The sequence below is a fragment of the Ambystoma mexicanum genome, chromosome 11 (assembly GCF_040938575.1).
Source record: "Ambystoma mexicanum isolate Mex_15411 chromosome 11, UKY_AmexF1_1, whole genome shotgun sequence".
Lineage (NCBI taxonomy): Eukaryota > Metazoa > Chordata > Amphibia > Caudata > Ambystomatidae > Ambystoma > Ambystoma mexicanum.
The window spans coordinates 1352754374-1352778675 of record NC_090934.1 but is presented as its reverse complement, the minus strand read 5'-3'; the positions used below and the strand labels follow the sequence as shown (position 1 = coordinate 1352778675).

The following is a 24302-nucleotide window of genomic DNA, read 5'->3' as shown; positions in this document are numbered from 1 at the left end:
ATGAAAGGCTGAGTTTGGCCCCACCGGGATTCGAACCTGCGTCAGCAGGCTCTGCACAGATGTCAAAGCGAGCGCTCTACTCGCTGTGCCACTTGACCGGCTATGTTTTCTGCAAAGCGGCTACCTGGAGTTCTGTGCACACCTTTACAAAACACTACTGTCTAGATATACACTCTAGATCTGACTCCCAGGTGGGACAGGCAGTATTAAGACATCTTTTCTCTACTGTTCCTTCTCATAACCCATCGCCAACTCCGGGTACTGCTCGCTAGTCTATGCACAGCATGTGATTCTAAGCAGATTAACAAACATCAGAAGACAATGCATTACTTACCGTAAAAGCATTTCTGATGGTTGTATCTGCTTAGATTCACATGCGCCCACCCTTCCTCCCCGCTCGGATGGAAGGAACATAGACTTCCTTTTATATCTCTCTTTTCTGTACTCACTCACGTCTAGAAGGCTCCCTCAGGGCAGAAAAATACAAACAGAGGGACCTCGACGCGTGAGGGATTGTGGGTACAACGCACGTCACTATAGGGATAGTGTTTCAGACACGCCTTGTCGACGTCCCTTTTCGAATACGAAAACAAAATGCAATACTCCGCAGTGACCACTGGATGTCGGACCTATGCACAGCATGTGAATCTAAGCAGATACAACCATCAGAAATGCTTTTACGGTAAGTAATGCATTGTCATACCAGGTGAGTAAAACCTAAGGATGTAATGTACAATTACAGATGCTATGGAAATCAGGGAACCCCAGATTGAGGTAAGCAATAACTCTAGTAACTTGTTTTGGAGGGCACACAGCTAACACAAGGTCAGTAAAACCCACATACTTTAACTTCACAATGAAGGGGAAAGTAAAACCCAGTGTCACACATTACTGAATAGTTATTCTAGGTAGGCAACAACCTAATGTGTCCTTATTAAGGACACGGTAGCAGCAAGTCAGGGGAAGCAAGGCCCAGTTGGGGGACACTCATACAGTTATCCTAAGAGGACTAACCTGGTGATACCAACAGTTGGAAGACATTCATACTATTATCCTTCAGGAATAATCTGGTGAAACCAACACATTACTTTTGTAAAGAGGCACAACTTAATCACAGGAGAGTAAAATACCTTCACATCTACTTTCTTTTAGACTGTAACTGTTCACTCTGAGAATTAGTTACCCACCAACTCTTTACAAGTAAAAGACTTGATTTATTTTCTAGGCAGAAGTCCCAATCCCTTCAAAGTCTTTCCCTTAGAGCATGAGTGTTCTCAGTGGCAGAAGGAGGGTCACTAGGACTAGTGACCAATAGGCAGTGTTAGAATAAGTTCTTTAGTAGAAAAAGTCAGAGTTCCTTAGCAAAACTGGGCAAACAGGTGAGTACTTTACTTCTAGGGTTAGAAGAGAGTCCAGGGTCTTCACGGAAGACACCCCTGCAGGATTCTAGCAGTGGGACTGGGTGCCCTGGATGAGGGACCTCCCAATCACAGAAAACACCCCAGGACTACACAGAAATCCAAACAGGCTTAAGGTAAGTATATACCCAAGCCAACAAAGTACCTCAGCAATGAAGAAGATATTGCAGCAGGAGAACTTCAGGAACTGCAGCCAAATACCCGGTCAGTGAATTCCTTGTCTTGGAGACTGAACACACGACCTCAGAAGGGACTTTGCAGTAGGGATTGATGAAGAAGGCTCTAGGCAAGATTTCTCTTGTGGCTGAATGCGGTTATGCGGGTTTGGCGCCTTTTTAAGGAGCACAGAAGAAGACAGAAAATCGCAGTTGAATTCTCGTCGTTACAAAGGTCCAGCACTCTTTTGAAGGGACTTTTCGGACTCGATTTGTGTCTCTGGAGATACACCAGGATGCCCACGAAGTTTCAGCGAGATTCGGAATTCAGAAGACCGTGCACCGCACAGTGGCTGGAGGTCCCAGGGTATTGGGGTATTGCAAGAACGCAAGGTCGCAGCAACCTATGGGATGGCCCAAAATGCAGGTTGTCTTGAGTCTAGTGGGTCTCACCAGGCTCTGGGTTCGTGTCGTCGTTTTCGGAGACTCCATGTCGATCGGAAGGAAGGGCTGCAGCAGGCTCCGGTTACACAGCAGGCTCTCCGGTCCCTGGAAATCATTCCCGCCGCTTTTCCTTCGTCATCCTCTTCAGTTTTCTGTTCCAGTGGTTGACATGACTTCAGCTTCCAGGTTTCCAGTATTTATCAGAAACTACAGCACAACCTCTGTATTCTTTCCCCGCATTTTACAAGAAAGGGGCGTTTGGCTGTCCAATCAGGACAGCCAACCCCCCACTGGGATTTGTCCCAGTTGAAGGAAGGCGTAAGACAAAGGAGGGTGACGTTTTGGACTCCTCCCCCCACTTCCTGTGCTTACAGACTGACTGGAGCCTGGGCGGGGTGTCCAGGGGACTCCCGCCAAAGACCAAACTCAAAAAAAGAAATTTCCCGCCCTGGATGTCACGGGAAGGAACAAGAAACGACAAACACTAAAATGGCAGAAAAAGAAGACAGTGGCCATTTTGGTAAAATGAGCACCCTTAGGTGCCTTTACTGCAGCTGTGATTACAGCCCGCGGTAAAGGTGCACCAAATTAGTAAAAGTTATCACCAGCCATTAAAGGTAAGCTTGTCACTGTAACAGAATTGTTACAGTTTTAATGTGAAAGGGGATGCATTGCATCTCCCCAGCACTCCACATAAGGTGGGGGGGGGGTGCTGGTTTCACAGAATAAAATGTAAAAAGTGTCCAAAGATCCTTTCTACCCTTGGGAACTGTAGTTCACTCAAGGTTAGCACAAGAAAGTTAAATGGGGAACACCGAGGGCAACCCAGCAACAGGCACTTATTTGCCAATAAGTTGTTAGACATGAGAACTTTAAAAATACACTATGGAGAGTCTTAAAAATGACACCCATAATTAGAGTTAAAGATTGGTGAGTGTGGAAAAAGGTTCCCACTCACTGAGGTATTAATGAAAAATATCCCACTAGAAAAGCAAAACGTTCTGGAGTTGAACCAGGAAAGAAAGATTTACCAGCTCTGTAGAAATCTTACCTAACACTCGCTGCAGAATTTCTTATGCGTTTGTAGCTTACGTTTCCGCAAGGCTTTCTGTGGTCATACTGGCAGAAGAGTGGTGCCACCCGTTCCGGGGAAAAAACTACAACTGAGGCTACGGGCGTCGTGCGTCCTACTTACAACATCCGGTGCCGTCGGAGGAGGTCCTCGAGGACAGTGTATCGACATCATGGACGCAGACGCCAAAAGATTTTCTGAAGCAGCACAGCTGTGGTGATTACTCTCATAGATATGGAATAAGTCGTCGAACCATCCCATTGAAAGAACGTTACCAGGTAAGAGAGCAACTTGTTCTTCCCTCTGGTTTTCTCTCGCTAAAAACATATACAACATACTGACATTATTGGATAGAATGGTGCTAAAACATGGAGATGAAAGGACAGGATACACAGAGAATTCTGACCATTGTAAGGATTTTAGTAGGATACTTATGGGATCTCTATGGGATTGGACCCAATACAAGGTACCAAAGGAAGGGATGTGGTTTGTGGTTACTGGGAATGGAAAATACTCGCAATAAGCACTTGAATGGAATGTTTTGGACAGCGAACCACGTTTCTGGACAGCGAGGCAAGATCTGGTCTTTGCTCAGCGGCGAACTCTCCTAAATGGAACAGCTGGGCCTAGTCTGGTCAATGGAAATGGCAAGGGTGCATCAGCTGGGCAAGCAGGTAGCGGGGCAAAAGTCTGGTCACTGTATCATCCTCAAAATGGGTACCACAGCCTTTCCCCCCTTTCTCCCTGAATTATTAGGATTTTTGTAGTGTTTTTCTGGATCATAGGTTCACCCTCGGTAAGATCAGCTACCTCTGGCCTGGCTTCTGGAATCAGGAATCTGGCAGGATGAATATGGAATGTCTGGATCTCTGAATGTGCTGGAGCTGGAAAAGTCAGAAGAGAGTCCAGAGCTCTCTATGCCTCCCCGTTTATATAAGGAGCATGACATCACTGGATTTTAATATGGGCAGTCTCAAGCTGAACACACCTTAAAATCGGGTAGGTTAGCTGTGAATGTCACCGCCTCCCTGTCAGCCGGTTGAACTCTGGGACAGGCCATCAGTTTTATGATGTTTGCTTTATGATGTACAGGGCCATGCCTCAGTTACTTTTGCCAAAATCAGTTATGACACAAAAATGCACCTTTTTACAATTGTTATGCTTTTGAAAGTCACATAGGCAGATTCCATATTTTCACAGGACCTGCCATTCAAATTCCCAAGTTTGTACGATGTTTAGTCCTTCTAATACTCATTTGCAATTTTTGGTGGGAACTCATTTTCAAAGCTGTACCTGTATGTTTTTTTTTCCAGAAATGGCAATTTCCTGGCATTTGCATCCCCAAAGTGCTAGGAAAACCTACGTCTTATTTGAATGGTGCAAACATGCCATTTAAACGGTCATAATTTCAAATTAATGTGTTTGATTACTGAAATAAATTACATAATCTGAACAGTGTCTGCAATCAAAAGGGCTGGCTTTGTTTTCCAAATATGGGCATTCCTTCCAACCCCCAGCCAAATGTCAGGCTTTGGTCATTTTAGCCCTGTTACCATGTATTCGATTTTGAAGCCCTTCAGTTTGAGTGGAGCGGTGGTGTCACCAGGAATTTACACCTGTGTGCTATGGCAGTCCATTGTCTCCTGCTGGAGCACTGCCACTTCGTCTGACGAGGGTGCTAGATTCTCTCCCTTGGCCCATTCATACTTTCCAGGGGCTGGTCCACTTGGGGGGAAGGTGATTCTGTTCCTAGGAGAGGCAGGACCCTTTGTAGCCAGGGCCTGCTAAACCTGTTCTGCTGGCCTCAAAGTAATTTTATTTAAAAAATGTTTTATTTTCCTTTAACCAGAAAGCAAGTCTTTTGAAATAAAAATCATGTATATATTTTAATGCAAACCCCATCACATTTCTATGCAAGCCCAAAGCCTTAGTTTAACATTTCACCTTTTTAAAAGGCATTTTCTTGTTTGACTAAAGCACCCTTTTACACGTGGGTTAATATTCTTGGATGTCACTTTACAAATGCAGCTTTCTCGCATCTATAGTCCGAAATTAACTAGGGCTATAAATAATGTTCAAATACACAGAAATCTGTCCAACACAAGGGTTCTCTGAAACTGGCATCAAGTAAAAGTGAGGGAACTTTTCTTGAAGGCTTTGAACTGTGTTCGATTGTTGCTGAAGTAAAACTTTAGCCGTTGGAATAGCAATGTAACTCCTGCTTTTTACCGACTTCATCAAATTAAAACAATGCTGTTCTACAGGGTTTTTCAGATTTCATAGCATTCAGATGCAAGACACAGGCAAGGCTAGCTTGCATAAAACTAATTTTGTGCTGTTTTTACAACGAACATGTCACCAGGATGAAGTCATCCGGAATGCATGTCATTTTTCAAAGCAGCCCATAACTTTTTGTCATTCATGGGACTGGAGCCATGCAGGACTGATTTTGTTTGTAGTGTTGACAATGCCTGCCCCACAAGTGCCAGGGTAGGTTTCCATGAAGGGCACAGCTTTTGGGATGTCTTAAAACAAAAGTAGGATAATTGCAGTTCAGAGACATTCTTAATTTACTTTCTTTTCTTTGAAGAAGAAACAAAGTGCAGCCATTATTTCGGTAGATGCTAAATGCAGTTTTGTGATGCCAGGGAATATGTGCTCAGTAAGTGCGTCGCCATGGTTTCTTGGTAACTGCTGAATGCTGTTTTGTGGTAGAGAGTCTGCCTTAGGCCTTAAAATATCCCACAAAGGAGTGGACCGTTCGCCTTCTGACAGATCTGGGGTTCTGAGTGAACCATGCAAAATCCTGCTCAACTCCATAGCAGGATGCTCTGTTCCTGGGGTCCAGGCTCAACACGATGTCATGCCTGGTGTCACCGCCTGAGGAAAGGCTATCAGCCATCTTGGGCAAGGTGCAACGGCTGTTGGCACTGAAGATCACCACAGTGAGGACCATCAAGTCACTTCTCGGCATGATATCATCCTGCATATACCCTATTTGGCTCTGCAGGTGGCAGATGCGACCCCTGCAGGAATTCCTCAATGTCAGTTGGGTCCAGGTGTCCGGAAGCTTCTAGCACAGGATCGCACTCAACAACAGTTCCGACGAGCGATCAGATGTTGGGGCGTGCGCTCCAATATCGCCAAAGGCTCGGACTTCCAGAGCCCCCCATACCAGGAGATGGTCACGACGGATGCAACTCTGGAAGGATGGGGATCCCATACCGGATGCCTTCACGCCAGAGGCCTGTGGCTACCGGAAGAGAAGACGCTGCACATAAACGTACTGGAACTGCGGACAGTGTTTTGGGCCCTTAAGTAGTTTCTGCTGTCACTCAAGTGGTGAGTCTTCATGGGCAATACCACCACAATGTTTTACATCTGGAAGCAGGGGGGCACCAGATCCCCCAGTGCTCGCCAGGGAGCCACAGGACTTGTGGCACTGGGCCCTCGCCCAGAGGATGTTCCTCATTCCATTCCACCTGGCAGGAGTCAAGAACACCGTCACCGACACTCTCAGCAGGGAGCTACATTCTTGCTACAAGCGGGAGCTTTGGCGGGACCATGTGGACAACCTATTCGACAGATGGGGCAATCCCCAGATCGGTCTGTCTTCGGCGACGAACACCAAGTGCCAGAGGTTTGCCAGCAGGTTCCCCCACCCGGGGAGCATGGGTGATGCGTTCTCATTCCCCTTGGACGACCTGCTTCGGTATGTGTTCCCTCCATTGCCGTTGCTTCGAGTCATCCATCAACTCAGATGGTCCCAGTGCAGGATGATCCTCATCGCACCAGCGTGGCGGTGGCAGATATGGTATCCGGGCCTTCTCAGCATGTACGCGTCCCCTCCAGTCAAGCAGACAGTGGTTGTGGATCTTCTCACCAGGGAAGGAGGGGCAATACTGCACCACGACCCAGGATCACTGAACCTGAAGGCCTGACTCCTGCCGCATTTGAATTCAGAGGTTATGATCTTCCGGCAGACTGCAAGGAGGTACTCGCCAAGGCCAGAGCGTCATCTACTTTGAAATGCTACGGACTCAAATGGAAGAGATTCGCTACTTGGTGCTGTTCACAGAAGATCAACCCTCTAAGGGTCACATCCCCTGAGGTCCTTCCATATTTGCTGTATTTGGCTAAATCAAGTTTCATCTGGCGGCTCTCTCCTGCTGCACCAGATCCCCAGGACGACCCTCCTTGTGGTTGCACTGGTTAGTCAAGGAATTCATCAAGGGACTATTACGCTCGTTCCCTCTGGTGAAGGCTCCGGCCCCTGTGTGGGAGCTCAATGTGGTACTTACTAGGCTCATGGGACCCCCTTTGGGGCCTATGCATTCTGTTCCACTCAAGTTTCTATCGTGGAAGACCGCTTTTCTCATGGCCATCACCTCTGCACGACTAGTGGGTGAGATCCAGGCCAGATCCTGTAAGCCACCTTACTTGACTTTCCACGCGACCTGGGTGGTGCTGCAGACATACCCCTCATTCATGCCCAAGGTGCCGTCTGACTCATCTAAATGGGCCCTTGGCGTTGCCTGTGTTTTTTCCGACACCTTCGTCGCCAGCTGAAAGTACTTTGCACTTGCTGGATGTGGCTAGCGCGCTGAAGTTTTATGTGGCCTACACAAAGAGTTTCCGGAAGACTTCTCAGCTCTTTGTGAACTTAGGTCCTGCGAACCTTGGGAAGGCCCTTTCCAAGGCTTCCATTTCCAGGTGGCTCCCTCCTGCTGTATCACTCTTTGTCACCGGTTGGCAAACCGACCACTGCCTGGCTGTTTGAGAGCCCACTCTACCAGAGGGATCGCTGCAACTATGGTGTTCCTGTCTGGTGTGCCCCTGCTGGACATCTGCAGGGCTGTGACGTGGAGGTCGACGCACACCTTCAAGAGATTCTACTGCGTCGACCGGGATTCCAGGGAGGAGTCCAGAGTCGGCCAGGCAGTGCTGCGCAACCAGTTTGTTTGAAGGTGAGCCTGGTGAGAAGGTAAGAGATGCTTAATGTTGAACAACAGTTACAGTTGAGTAACGTGTTCCTTACTGTCTTTCGACGCCGAAAAAACTTGTTTCTGACCCGATTTGACATCTTCAGCACTGAAGAAATCATTGTTCAGGCCATGTGAGACCTGCGGCCTGAAGAATGTATATGAGGGGGACAGGCACTCTGAGTGCCTCTATTGTCTGTACCCGAATCATTTGGCCGAAGAGTGTATGTCTATCAAGGGTTCTCGCAAAAACCTTGAGACACAAAAACAGACGCCTATTTTGTTGGCTCAACGAAGGAGCCAACCCGGCATCGGAGGTCGGTCCATCACGCAGTGGCATGACCGCAACCGCCTCTGAAAAAAGATCACTAACGCCAGAGATCAAAATCTGAGAAACCACTGTCAAAGAAACAGAGGACAGGTGAGACCAAGTCATCATCTGGTCATAAGGCAAAGCATTCTCTGAAAATACCTCTAAAGTGGTGAAGGGTCACAGGTACCCTCGAAGAACGAATCTCCGAGCACTGTAGCAAAGTCGAGTTCAGAGGAACCAAGGGAGAAGGGCTCACACCTGTCAAAATCCACAGACCTACCCCGAAAAGCCTTATCGTCGACAGGTATAAATCGAGTCCTACATCCTCCTCAACATGGTCGACCAAGTCTTCCTCGACTAGCAAGAAACATCTCATCAACAGGGTCCCACAGGTCTTCAACCGGAAACGAGTCCTCCCCGAAACGACACGTGACGGCCAAGTCGTCTTCCAAACCATCATCTTATTCACCACAGACGACGTCAGCTAAGATGAAAACGTCGACAACCATATTCACTCCTTCAAAGTCTCGAACCCCGTTGATGACTACATCGATGACTGTCGTCCATCACCGTGACCGCGACCCCTGCGATGACCATTCCGTCCACGACTGCTCCGTCCACGACGAAGAAGAAATTCCTGCCGAAGAAGCATACATGTACAAGTCTACTGTTTTCTGAACTGGAGACAACTTCTGTCCCCCAAAGGCATATTATAGCATGCAACTGGGCTGGAATAAACTCTTATTGAAATGTCCCCAACCATATTACCGCTGGAGATTCTGCAACACGAAATTCAATCTGATTTCGAGGCACCTCACTATGATGATCTGGCAGTTTTCGAATCCAATCCTGAGGAAGGAGGCTTTCAACCACCTTTTCCAGATCCATTTGTGTTTGGCTTGCAGCATACATCTCAAACAACTTCTTTACCGCTCACATCAGTAGACATGGAAGTTAGCCCTTCACAATATCCTCTGATTAATCCACATTACTTGCTTTCTATGCAGGTCCTATCCACTCTTCAGACTCTCCTCTGACAACTGGATGCTGGACCTCCCCTGCCTCAGGCTCCAACAGTTCAGCTGTTGGGGAGCCCACAGGTTACACCTCGACAAAAGGACAATTCTGATTCTCTTCGGAACCAGGGCACATGCCCTAGAAGGCAATGCCAGGCCCCCCTCTTTCACCCCCCCCATCCCCTTACCACCACCACCCCACCCCTGACTCCAAGACCATTCAGCCCTTGACGGAGAGACCAGGAAAAAGGGGAACTCGTTGATACTGATCCGGACATGGCTCTGCAGGACACGCTGTCCACTGTCTCGTCTTTTCCTTGGAGAGCGGACACTTGAGACACAGACCGAGACAAGGATGCACCAGGTGGTAGTCCTGCCCAACCTCCCCGACGACATAGGAGCATTACACTAAAGGATGGCTTATTTGATCACATGGGGGAAAAAGGATAAAGGCTTTCTTTTCAATTCCAATCCTGGATCATGTATGGCAGGAAGGCCTCTGTACAATGAAGCACCCATTTACAGAGCCAGCAGTGAAAGGTTGCTTGGAGAAAAAATGTAAAGCTCCAGAATCCACTCAATTGTCCAGCATTGCAACCAACAACGGAGTCTTGTGTCGGCTGCAGCTAGCTGAAAGGCACGCACTCAGCATAACCACTCCCCCAGACAATGATAACCGCATGTTGGATGCGTTTGGTAAGAAAGTTCTTACTATAGGAGCAACAACTAAAAAAGCAGCAAATACTTCAGCCATTGTCGCCAGATACGACCAGGAAATGTGGCATCGGTGAGCCCCACTTTTGTACCACGTGCCAGAACAGCAAAGGAAGGAAGCTATGATGTTGGTGCGAGAGGGGGAGAGGCATCCAATCATAGCATAAATATTGCTGTGGACCTAGCCGAAACTGACTTTAATTAAATCAACAATGGGGGTGGTTCTTGGACGGCAAGCTTGGCTGCACAGATTTCCGCCCGGAGGTACAGCACAAGGTAGTGGATATGCTGTGCAAGTGTGAACATCTTTTTTGTGAAAAGATAGATGAGGCTTTGAATGCCATGAAAGAGGATTCAAACACAGCGAGGTTGCTTACGACACTGCAAAGCAAAATATATTTTTGCCCCTTTTGTTCATTTCGTGGAGTATCAGTAAACTCCAGATATTCAGGCTCTCGAGACAACAAGGGATTCAACAGATCCACTTACTATTAGCAAGGCTACACGCCTAACTTCCAGGCCAATCAATGCAGCAGAGACTACCAGGGTTAAAGGAAGAGGGGATCTTCCTCCTCCCAAAGAGGCCATCAAACAAGGAAACAGCAATGACTGCCACAAAAGCAGTCAAATTGGAGGGAAAGTGGCGTTCCACCTCAATGAGTGGCATTCAATAACCACAGGCAGATGGGTACTAGATGCTATCCAGTGCAGCCACTTGTTGAAGTTTAAACATCCACAATTTCCCATTCCACCCATAAAGGTGTCTCAATCACGCCTTCACATCTTGAGACGAGAAGTAAGTCTCATGTTACAAAAAAAGGGCCATCGAGAGGGTAGCCCCTCAGCAAAGGGAAAAGGGGTATATTCAAGAAACCAAACGGAAAATGGCGTCTGATTCTAGACCTTCGGATGCTAAACAAAAACATAAAAAAGCTAACATTCAGGAAAATGTTGCAAGACGTGATAAGAGCAGTTTAGCCCAGAGGATTCTTAGCGTCCCTAGATCTCAATGAAGCATATGTCCATATACCGATTCACCCAGAACACCTAAAATCCCTCAGGTTTGTAGTGTGCAACAGCCATTTTCAGTTTCGGGTTCTCCCCTTTGGCTTAAAATCAGCACCCAGAACGTTCACCAAGTGTCTGGCTCCTGTAGCAGGTTCCCTTCAAAGGCAAGGCCCTCACGTGTACCCGTACTTGGCCGATTGGTTGGTTCGGGGCACAATTTACCAACAGAAGTTGCAGTCTCACCATAGCACAGTAGCTCTACGCCAACGCTTGAGCTTCTCCATCAACTACAGCAAATCTTGCTAGACTCCCTCAAAGAAGTTGGCGCTTCTGTGAGCACAATTCCTCACAAACCACAATCTGGTGACACCCTTGGCGGAAAGAGTGCAGAAGCTCCTGGCTCTAGCAGGTTCATTTAAACCGAAAAAAATCCATCACGGTTCACTCTTACATGGCTCTCCTCGGTACCATGTCATTGTGCATCCATCTGATTCCAAAATGCTGTCTACACATGCGCATCCCTAACTTGTATTACTATGTGTATATGTTTTAGATGTGTTTTTACTCTGGTATTGAGTTTTTACTAGCTATTGGTCCTCTTGTTTGCTGATTATTATAATCAATTCGATTTTGACTCTCTGCATTGTGTGGAATGTGTCATTAATAGGCATTTGCTATTTACACATTACAATTATTTCTGGGTCACTGTGGGTTTCCCCGGTCGAGTGATCCCCTTCACTCATCTAGGGATACCCTCGAGTCATCCTTGTGTTTATCATCAGGATTTATTACGATCGGTTTATTTCCCGTTGATATCACCTCGAGGTTCACAATTGGCACTAGCACTTTACCGCAGTATGCACTTTATTTCTTTATTTCTTTAATTGTACGATACAATTTCGTGTATTGCACAATTCTTGTAGACTATTTAATCTCTTTTTAAACTTTTTGAAACAAATGTATAAGAAATTTAATAAACATGTTATGTTTTATCATGTGTTGAATTACGTATGATGATCTGACTTATGACCAGCAGTGCTGTTTCTATCTCTTTAACGGTAGGACAATGTCCTTGAAGTGAATTAATATTTTGGTTTCCGCTGACTTGACTCTTGTTTACTATGATTTTGCTTCCTCAAAGTCGGCGAAGTAGGGGATACCCATCCACTGCTTTTTCCATCTACACATGCGCCCAGCACAGAAATTCCTCTCATCCACATGGTCCCAGATCCAGGGTTCCTGGTAGGACATGGTTGTCATCTCCTGGCCGCTAGTAGATGCCCTTCAGTGGTGTTCTCACCCCTACAGCATTACACAGGAGCATGCCTTTGGTGGTACCAGGCTTCCTTTACACTATCGTGACCGACTCCTCAAAAATAGGATGGGGTGCTCATCTATATCAGCTGGAGGTCAAGAGCCTCTGGTCACCCACAGAGACCTCACTGCATATCAAGAGTTGTGGGCAGTGCACTGGGCTCTCAAATCTTTTCTCCTCTCATCAAGGGCTCAGTGGTGGGGATTCTCACTGACAACAAGACCACAATGTTCTACCTGCAGAAGCAAGGAGGGGCACGCTCAAATTCTATCCCAGGAGGCTCAAACAATCTGGCACTGGGCCATCCAACACAATATTCAGATCCTAGCATTCCACCTTCCAGGCATACAGAACGTTCAGGCAGATACCCTCAGCAGGGATTCCTCTGAAACACAGAGTGGCAACTGAACAGCACCCAGGTGGCAAAGATCTTCGCAAAATGGGGCCTTCCCCCTCTGGATTTTTTCGGCAGCCCCAAAAACAAGCAGTGCCAGCAGGATCCCACATCCGAACTCCTGGGAGGTGCTTTCTCCTTCCCTTGGAACGGGATGTTTGCCTACGTCTTCCCTCCCTTTCCTCTCATAAGGAAAACAATTCAAATGATTCGCAAGACTTGCTGCATGATCATACTGATGGACCCGTTCTGGCCCAGGCAAACCTAGTTCTCCGACCTGCTTCATTTGGCAGTCGACGATGGTTTATCTAGGATTCTCTAGCCGGATCTCCTGTCTCAGAACAAAGGGATGATATGACATCATAACCCGAACTCCCTCAAATTGGCGGCATGGCTCCTGACCAATCCGAGTTTGGAAATCTAAACATCCCTTAAGACTGTCACCGCATCTTGGCGGCCACAAGAGCTCCGCCCACCAACATCTCATACGGCTGTTAGTGGAAGAGGTTTTGTTTGGTGTGCACAACAACCTAATCTACAGCCATTGAACGGAACACCTCAACAACTACTTCCTTATCCATTGTCGTTGGCAAAGGAAAGTTTGGCAGTGGCTTCAAGCAAGGTACACCTGTCAGCGATATCAGCGATATAAAGGTTTACACGCAAAAGAGCATCTACCCCACTTTATAGCGACAGATTAATCAAGCATTTCTTGAAGGGTCTCTTTCCAACTTTTCCCCCCAAGGAAAAGGATTCCTCATGTATGGAGTATTAACCTAGTTCTAGCAGCCCTTATGAAACCTCCTTTTGAGCCAATCTCATCAGCCGACATCAAGTTTCTCACTTCAAAGGTTATCTTCCTGGTGGCCATTACGCCTTCTAGGCGAGTATTAGAGCTCCAGGTCTTGGTCATTGATCCACCATACCTGTGTTTCATGAGGGACAAGGTGGTTATCTCTACAAAGCCTCACTTCATTCCCAAGATTCCATCGGTTTTTCATAAAAGCGCTTCAATCACTCTTCCATCCTTTTTTTCCTAATGCCTCTACTCCTGTGGAAAAGGCTCGGCATTCTCTGGATGTCAAGAGAGCATCAAAGTACTACTTAGACCACACAAGGTCGTTTAGGTCCCCTAATCTGCTCTTTGTGGCCCTTGGCCCTTACAACAAAGGTTAGTCTATTTCAAAACAAGATATCTCACTTTGGCTTCTTCTATATGCTTCTGCCATGCAAAGGCCACCAGACCATTACTATCCGCTGCCAGAGCTCATTCCACGAGGTCCACGGCGGCCTCAGCAGCCCTATGGTCGGGTGTACCCATCAGGGACATTTGTTAGTCAGCAGCATGGCCAGTGCCCCACGCGTTCACCAGGCACTACTGTCTACATCAACAACATGCTGAAGATGTACAAATGGGAAGGGCAGTCCTACAACGATTGTTCCATTGAAGTAAGAGCCACAGCTCCCAGGGTTTTTTGCTCCTATTTATTACCTTGAGGTTATATGCATACGCTTCATGTCTGTTAGGGAGAATTCTCAGAAATGTGCTAATTCCCTCCACCTTAGATACCCCCAGTAACTTTGCTGGATTTTGAGGACTTGATTTCTTTTTTTTACCTGGAGAGATTGTGACCCTTTTTCCCACTCTTTTGTATTTTAATGTGATTTTGTACACTGTTTGTTTTGGTTGTGAAGTCTGACGAACACCTTAGGCATCATCTTTTACATTGTGTCACACAGCACCTTAAGTGCAGTGACAGAGGGAAGTCTTCCAGATTCCCCAAAGGTTGAAATACCTTCTCTTGGTTAAACTGCCGTTTCCGAGAGCAGTAAAGTGAAATTGACTTTACTTACATTTGCAGTTTTCTAGACCCAGCACACACAATCTTACAATAGGGTGCTGGAGGGGTTACCTAGTATCCCCTTTATCTAGCTTCTCATGTAACATTTTTTGTTACCCTTTCCTCTTTGAATGGGTGGTGGCAGTGGTTTTGTTTTAACTACCATGGTGTGCATTTACCGCGGACTGCGTTCGCAGCTACAGTAAAGCACCCAAGGGTGCCATTTATGTCAAAACGGTTGCAGTCTTCTTGTTTCGCCATTTCTTTGTGGAAAGCTCCTGCTTGAGATGTACTCTGCACGCCAAACAAGGTTTGGTCCATTGTTGGCTTTGCCTTCGGCGGGATTCACAAGTGCAGCCCACCTCTGGCTTCAGAGTGTCTGGGGTAGGCTGGAAGTGAGGGAGGTTCCCAAAACTCCCTGTGCTTAGTCTCCTAGGAGACCCAAATGCACTCTGGTGATTTGCCGGCCGACTGTCCGGCAAGGACAGCCACCCTGCTGGGTGACTGACAGCTAGGCTGGAATGAATGGAAGAGAACTGAATAAAAGGTGAGGCTTTTGGCTTGGAAGGCAGAGTCAACCATTGGATGAAGGAACTGAAGAAGAACTTGAAGAGGATGCCTGTTGCAACTCCTGGACAGTTGATTTGCCCGGTGAAGCCCTGCTGCAGTGCTGAAACGCCAGGTTTGCATCGACAGAGAAGCACCTGCAAGGATGACTTCTCCCCTTGAGCTGGTGGGACCAATCAATTCCAAAGTAAGCCACCTGGACATCCATCTCTGAGCTGGTTGAATTTCCACAGAGTTGCTGCTGGAAACCATATAGCCAGGGAGAGGAACACCAGATTGTGTGCGTTGCTTTTAAGCTGGCCAAGAGCTCCAGGAAGATCTTCCGGACTCCAAGGCAGCAGCACTGACCGAGCCTGAGCCCCCTCAACACAGTGCAGGACCCCAGAAGCAAGGAAGGTCCATATCGACAGCTGGGATTCGCGGTGTTGCTACTTGCGTTCGGCACTAGGAGCTGAAACACTGAACAGCCACTGAAAGTGAAGTTTGCCGGTTGTGAGTTTTGACCGTCCCATTGCAGTACATTGTATGAGTGCCCCGATGTCCTCCATCTTGTCCCCATGACTGAGGCCCATGAACAGTGAGACCTGCAGATCTGCACAGGAACAGGAGTCATCTGCTGCATCTTTTCTTTATCTTTAAAGGTACTGTACCAAGTCTGAAAGAACTTACCTCTTGCTGTAGAGATCTTGCACCTTCTACTACTCGCAAGTCTAATCAGCTGGTGGCCCTACATTTGATTCTTTTCTCCAAAGACTTCTAAAACATTGTGCAAAGACTTTTCCATTTACCTACCAGAAGTGTTTAATCCTATATAAGACTTTTTCCCATTGACTTTGGCTTAGCATTTTGTACTGAATGACGCTTTCTGGAGGGATCCAAAAGTATTTGCCTGCTTAAGAATAATTATGGTCTCTTGTATGTTCTAACAAATGTTTTCCTTTTACTTATGACTATATGATTCTTAATGTAACAGTTATATATTAATGTCCCCAGCACCCTAGCAATTGAAGTCACCTGAGAGTATAGGTCGTTTCTGTGGGCCATCCCAAAAGGGTATCTACTGATTTAGAGATGTAAAGAGTCTGTATTTCATGAAGTGTATTTGAGTGTTACGATTATATTGCTCCCTTCTGAAGAAGGTTTATTCTAACTGACTGACCAATTAATAATGGTTTATTCAAGAAACCTTGAGTGAAAGAATGTATTTGAATACCTGCAACTGTAAATCTGTGTAACTCCACTACAGCTCACATTGACCCCTCTTGAGATAAGCCTGGCTGCTCAACACGCTACCAAAACTGTGTAGTACAAGCTTATACCAAAGGTTGGGTTTCCTACACATCTAAGAATTGTTTGTAGTGTTCCCAGAGGGTACTGCATACAAACTTTGCCTAACAATGTCATATTACTAAAGGTTTGTTTCCTGTTTGGCAGAAATACACCTCCAGGTATTTCTACTGCTACAAAATCTTTTCACAGCATATGAATCCATGAAGGATTCAATGCTGGAGAAGGGAGTATGAACTCCTATCAGGCTCTTTGCAATGACCTTGCATCACTTTATCTCTAAAACCCAGGACGTCTTGTCCTCCATCTCCTCCTCTCCCTCTCCTCTCTGCTTGTTGACCCACCCTCAGCTACCGCTCCTCCCTCAGTCTCTGCCTTTCCTCTTTTCTCCCCTGATGAGGTCGCCAGACAAGTCTGATCCATGAAAGCCTCCTCAAGACAGGTCCATCCCTTATTCTCCAAAAAGCAAAAGGACCACATTGATACCCTTGCTCGATACTCCCGCCCTTGCTGACTTCTACAACCTCTCCTTTGCCACTGGATCTTTCCCCTCCCCTCTGAAGCGCACTCTTGTGCACCCTCTCCCCAAGAATCCCACAGCTGATCCCTCTTGTCCGGTTAACCATCGCACAATTTCCATCACTCCCGTTGTGGGTAAGCTTGCCATCTCTCAGCTTAACCTTCATTCTGACTCGGTTGGTCTCTACATGACCACCAATCTGGCTTCAGAGCTGCCATAAGTACGGAAACTGCTCTCCTGAACATCCGTGAAGACCTGCTTTCCAACCTTGACTCTAACATTCCCTCTGTCCTCATCCTACTTGATCTCTCCTTGGCTTTTGACACGGTCAACCATACCACCCTGCTAAATCGTCTTCGTGACAACCTGGGTATCACTGATCAGGCTCTGGCCTGGCTGACCTCGTTTCTCTCTGATCGACCCTCCCAGGTACAACTTGGGTCCTTCCTATCCTCTATCTCACTCTCTACCTGCGGTGTTCCCCAGGGGTCTAACCTCTCACCCTGGTTCTTCAATCAATAACTGGCAACTCTCGCCTACTGCAATTCCATTTTCTGCTCAAATATCCAGTGCTATGCTGACGACACCAAACTCATTTTCAGCCTTTCCTCGGCCACCTTCTCTCCTTCCTTCATCTGACTGCCTAATCAGCTTTCAAAATGGGTGTGCCGCAAATGATCTTTGTTTAAACGCCAACAAGACTGAGATCCTCCTCATTGGTACATCCCCTCCATCTTTTCCCCTTACTCTCTGGCCGGCCTCCCATGGCCCTCCTCCTGCACCTATCAGCAAAGCTAAGAACCTCGGGTCATCTTTGACTCCACACTCTCCTTCTCTGCACACATCTGTCTCCAAAAAGTCAAACTTCCTACTCCACCTCCTTAAAGGCACTCTTACGTTCCTCTCCTTCCCTCAGAAGCTCCTCGTCTCCCAAGCTCTGATTCTCACTAGGTTGGACTACTAGAACAGCCTCTTTCTAAATCTACCTGCCTCCACTCTCCGCCCTTTACAACTAATCCAGAACAGGACTGCGAGACTTGTCCTTGGCCTCATGCCCTGGGATTGTACCTCTCCAGCGCTAAAATCCCTTCATTGCCTCCCTGTGGTTGCAAGGATTACATTTAAAACCCTTTGCATTTTCCACAAGGCTTTCTGGGGAGTGGGCCCAAATTACCTTCAACTATACCTCTGCAAATACCTCCCCCCCTAGAGCCTTTCGCTCTTCTACCTCCAACTCCCTCAGGGTCTGTCGATTTTCAAGAAACAAGTTGGTGGTAGATCTGTCTTCTGCGGGGGCCTCCCTCTGGAACTGCCTACCTGCCACTTTGAAACGTGAGGAGAACCACCTACGGTTCGGATCTCCTCAAGACCTTCCTCTTCGCCTCTGCCCCTCTTCTCCCCTGCTGATATGCTTTCTCTCTCAGCAATGCTACACCTGGACACCCTCTGCCCTTTGGGCCCAGGTACCTGCTCACCCTGCCACCCTCCTGCACTGCCCCCTGGCCACTCCTTGCACTGGGCCTGTATCTGTACCCATACAGCCCCCCCACTCTTTTTCCGCACTTATCAGATTCTCCCTATGTGACTAACCTTGCACTTGGCCACACACAGGCTGCACCACCACGGTTTTGGATCACCTTATTTATATATTTATTTACTTTATTATTTAGCTTATCCTTCCTTATGCTCTGCATTTTACAATTTCTCTCCCTCCCATGCACCCCCCCCCCTTTTCCCTTCCCCATGCACTTGCACATTCTCAATGTCACTGGGCCTAGTAAGATCGTTGTATCCCTTCTCTCCCATGTTCCTCTCCTTTTGCCTGGTTGTGCTCTGAAACACCTGTGTACGAGCACGATATAAATAAAATATCATATCATACCTGTAACTCCATTTCTCCAGTGTTGCTATATTTCATGGATTCACATGCACCTTCCAGCCTTCCCCCTCAGGCAAACATACGTCCTAGGACATCCTCCTTTTGGAGAGGTAAAAATCTGAGGGGAGGTTGAGGGGGCGGAGCTATACAATCAATGTCCCATTGGTGCTGACCAAAGCACCAATGACTAAGTCGATGGGACACAATGTTTTTTCCATAGGGAATCTACTATATTTAAGTTACTGGGGTTTCCCAGCCTTACGGGGAATATTCACAGCATGTGAATCCATGAAAGATACCAACGCTGGAGAAATGGAGTTACAGGTAAGTAACTACTCCCCTCATTGCTACAGCTCTACAGCTTGCTTACATTACCCCTCTTGAGATAGGCCTGACTGCTCAGTCACACTAACTTGTGTAGATCAGAGCTACACCAAAATGTGTTATCTAATAACAAGCAGATAAGTATTGTGTAGTCGCTCACAGTGTTACTACACAATTCTTTACTAACATCCCATTGTATCGCAGGGAAGGTAATCCCTGCTCCCGCTTCCCCCATGATTATCCATGTGACGAGGTTGGTTGTGAATTTTTCAACTGTGTAATATGATTGCATAGCGTGGAATCCAATTTTACCTGGATGGGTCCATTTTCTCTACCTCCTACATTTTAGCAAAATAAAGTTTCTTGTTTTGCTTCTAAGACCTAAGGGTCACATGGGCATCCTTGTTCCTCTTTGTGAGAGGATGGGGGCATCATTGGGCACTAGATGCTTGTATCCTAGGTCATGGGGCTGTCGGGGATGGTGTGGAACACTTCATTTGTGTGTGACAGCCTTCTGAAACACATGGGGGGGGGGGTATTTGGAGTGATGGTTTGCCATTGGCTTTCCACCTCTGATTGATTCTTGGTGTGCGATTGTGTGCTGTTACCACGAACTGGCTCCTGAGGATAGAGGCAGTCCCGCTTTCCCACTTACTGTCTGCTTCTGGAATTCTGCACCTGCATTCCTGGAAGACCCGGTAATGCAAAGATTGAACATTGACGCGAGCGTGCTTTCATGCTTCAACGAATCCCAACCGGAAGCTCTGCCTCGCCATAAGACCAAACTTCACATTTTGTGGTGCGCCTCTTAGCTCCCCCCCCCCCCCCCACCCCCCCCCCCCCACACCCCTCCACCAGAACCTTTGGGAACAACTGGATCACAGTTTCAGCTCAAAGGTCTAGTCTCCCTGAAACACCTGACTGTGCCTGAATTGGTGGGTCCACAAGTGGGCCCCTTCGCTGGCGTGGCTTTGACTCTCCTTCCTGAACCTATCAGGCGCATGTTATCCCTGTAAATTAGGAAAGTGCTTTGGTCCTATCTCCCCAGCTTGAAAAGCTCCATTGGCTTGCATTTCCTCTCGTCTTGCAAATTTACTGGCAACTTGCCTCTGGTTTTTCTTCTATGGCTAGATTCTCAGTCTGCCTTAAACTTGCATAATATTGGTTCTTCCTTGTTCTCAGGCCGACTAAATCCTCAGAAGCCGAATCCTATTCCAGAGGACGATCTGAAAACCTTGCATTGCAGCTGAGAAATGGAAACAAAAAGGGAGCATGCATGTTTGTTGCCACCACTGTCCGAAGAATAGTAGTCATCTAAATATGGCTAAAACATGACATGCTTATGGTGGTGAGAGTCCCAAAGTTCTGGTAGATATTGATTAAAGGGGCAGAGATTGAAAGGAGGTTTCCTGAACAGCAGTGAAGTTTTGAAACCTTTCTTGTTACTCAGGGACAGTTGATTATTTAAGAAAAGAGTAGGTTTTCATTGCATTTTGTAAACCTACGTTTGTAACTGTTTTTCTTAACGTTTGTCGTTAAAAATATGAAGTGTGTAGTGGATGGATTACAAATCTGAAGCCATTGTAACAAAAAAATGTTGCCTTATTTTAATTGGCCAAATACATTTGATAAAAGTTAATTGAGGACTCTTTATCACTGATCTTGTATGTGGGTGTTTCTTTTAGAAGCATTTCCATGAGGGCAATTCAGTTTTTGAAATTACTATATGGGAGAATTAAAGCACATTTACTTGTAATTAATTCTAAAGTAAAGTTGCATTTTATTCAGAATTGTGAAAACGATTTAACATTATTTTTTTTTTGTGGGTAGTATTGTTGTCCAGATATGATGAATGCCTTCTTTGCTGGAGTGGTTAAAACTGAAATTCCAAGTTCACCAAGATATGAAGAAGGAAAACTAATCATGTTAGTTAGCGACTTTTATTATGGTAAACACGATGGCGATCTGGACCTGTTAAAGCAGGAGCAGAAGACACACACTACTTTCAAATGCTTCAGTTGCGCCAAAGTTCTCAAAAATAATGTGAGGTATGTTCAATCCATATATTTCAATTTGAAGGGAAAATGTATTTCCTATATGTAGCTGAACATAGTTTCCCTACTTTTATCATGTGGATTTATTTGTCTGATCATTGAGGCGATATGCCCCAAGGCGGCAGGCAGACCCTCGGTAACGGGCAGCAACCCAAGTTACGGCCCAAGCAAAGCAAGGGTCCTTAAATGTGGGCAGCGCTACTGTTAACGAAAGGGTCAGCCGAGGGACATAACGCCTTCAGGAGTAACTATACGTGGATGCTAAAGGCAATGTTCAATTTTTTTTTGTTAAAAGAGAAACTGAACTTTGCTCCATTCAACTGTGAGTTGGGACAGATTCAAGTCCCGACGTAGCGTCACAGGATGGAGTGAAAGTACGTTTTTCATTAAATAAAATCAAATTGGCTTTAGCACCTGTGTATATTTACTCGTGACTGCTAAAGGCAGCATGGGGTGGTGTGAAGAGGCAAGGACGGCACAGGCCGTGGGGCACACAGCTTTGGGGGAGCTTGGCCTTATACCAAAGATTCCCCCTGCGTTCTGAGCTCCCTAATTGGCTTGTGTCCCCGCCCAGGGTGCTAATTAAATTTAAAAGCAAAGTTAAATTTGCAGCAATGGCATGTAATACTTAAGAGACTGTGTCTAGTGTTGTAGTTTAATTGTAGATGTAAAAATGTGTGGATAAATACTCTTCAGACTTGCGTTATAGAGCAATTAGGGTTGTATATGGATGTCCTGCGAAAATCCTAATACGAAGCTGCTAGTAAATCTTTTCTCTTTGCAGCTTTCCCTCCATAGTTTTGGAACCTAATTATGTTTGCTCTGTTTTTGATCCTAGCCTCACTGTTTGAAGAATTAAAGCCTTCAGCTTCACTTACCTTACCCTTTGTTCATTGTTATGGGGAAACTGACTAGACCTACAGACGGTCAGTATTGGGAAACAGTTTCCCCTTAAAATGTTGGCACTTTTTAACATTGCATCTTGCACCTTACAGTGCAATGCAATAGAGATACTTTAGTATCACCCTAGCTTTTTACACATGAATCTTTGATTACTTTAATGGGCCGAACGACAACCTGGTTGGTGGCAGCAGTTACATTTACTGCTTTTGCTTTATTTTTGGTGTGCATATTCGCTTTTACTGCTTATGACTACTAGACGTGGCTTGTTACTGAAATTTACTATGCCACAAGATAAGATTTTTTGTGCATTCTTTGGCCATATTGTTTGGCCTATTTCCTGCCCTGCCAGGTCATAACATTATTCCTTGATATGGTCATGCACTTGAAAGGCTGTGGCTTTTTTTATATATATATATATATATATATATATATATATATATATATATATATATATATATATATATATATATATATATATATATATATATATATATATATATATATATATATATATATATTTCTGAGGCTTGTGGAATCTGCTTAGATCACATGCTGTGCATAGGCCGACATCTAGTGGAAGCTGCGGAGTATTACAGTTTGTTTTTCGAAGTCGAAAAATGGGCGTCGACACAGGGCGTGCCAGTAATACTATCCCTAGTGTGACGTCCCCTGTACCCATGATCCCTCACGCGTCTAGGATCCCCAGATTGTTTTTTTCCGCCATTCTGGTCGGAAGCACTTCATCGGAGTTCCCTGGCTTTGCCATATTTTCACTCTAAACTAATTCTAATTTGCCCCGTTTGGCCAACCTTTCGTCGATCAACATCTCGACGCCGAACCGGGGAGGAGATCAACGTCGAATACCCGACGGATTGGGCCTTGAGGCTTCCGCCTCGGCTCGGGCCTGGGCCGCTGGCCTCGGCCCTACAAGTAGGGAGAGTGGGGGTGGTACACTTCCACACTCGACACCTTATTACCTACACACACTTGCCCGCTGCCCACAGGCGCGTATGGAGGGTACGCCCTTTCAGTTTTGCCCCAAGTGTAATAAGAAATACCCTTGGGTAGATAAGCACGCTACGTGCAACCTTTGCCTACCCAGAGACCACCCCGAGACGGGTTGCAGGGCCTGTAGTAGGTTTAAGGCCAAAACTCTTAAGGACCGCTCCACCAAGCGTTGGGCCCACCACGCCAAGCTAGCAGCTATGGAGGCGGAGGGTACCTTCAGCGACGGCAGCGACGCCAAACTTTCGGACGGCGAGGGCACCAAGGCGTCGAAGGACAGCCGAACGCACGTCCCCGGCCTCGGAAGGTCGTCCGTCCCGGCGACTATGGGGAAGTCCCCCGGCGACAAAAGCGTTACACATACACACGCTAAACACAAAAAATCCACCCGAGATTCGACGTCGTCGAAACCTCGGAAAGAGGCACAGAAGGAGCGGTCCGAAAGGACGTCCTCTGGGCGGTCCCGGTCGAGGTCGCCGCACGACGTCAGGCAAGCCTCCACACTTGCACAGAGTGCCCCGACCATTAATATCCCGGAAGATCAATCGTCCGGAGACGAACACGACTTCCACCCCCAGCCTGCACCCCAGGAAAAGGGTACATCACTTGGGAGTAAAGAGGGGCCAGTTTCGAAGGCTAGCTCGAAAGACAGGGATTCCACCTCCGATCCTCGACGCCAGGCGTCGAAAGATAAGGGAAAGGGGAAACACACTTCCACCCACGGGGAAGGGGGTAAACAGCAAAGGAAACAACCCTTGCAGTCCTCCACTACAAAAGAACTGACCAAGTCTTCTCAGGGCCAATCCATAGAAAGTCCCAGCAAGGTCACCCCAAGCTCAAAACTCTGGTCATGCGAGGACATTGACAGAGTAATGTCAAGGATGTCTTCCTTGGCGAATTTTTTCGAAAGACACCCTGAACAACTCCTAGCTTTAAACCCTCAGGAAGATTCTCCCTCAGGGTCAAGGGACCCTATCCCCTCAAATAAAAGACCCCGGGTCGAGACACCATTTAGGCCTTTAGACCCCATCGAGGTCCAACCCTATTCTTACCTCTTCCCTACAGACCAAGGAAACTCTTCCCTTATAGAA

At 46.7% G+C, this 24302-nt stretch overlaps 1 protein-coding gene across 5 annotated transcripts in view; it reads left to right on the top strand.

The window, feature by feature from the left end:
* Window positions 1-24302, top strand: part of ZNF280D (zinc finger protein 280D) — a 1333168-nt gene that overhangs the window by 491170 nt on the left and 817696 nt on the right. For all 5 annotated transcript variants that reach the window (XM_069624893.1, XM_069624892.1, XM_069624896.1 and 2 more), the window contains exon 8: window positions 21080-21297. In XM_069624893.1, the coding sequence (XP_069480994.1) occupies window positions 21080-21297 (218 nt within the window). The remainder of the gene's footprint in view (window positions 1-21079; window positions 21298-24302) is intronic.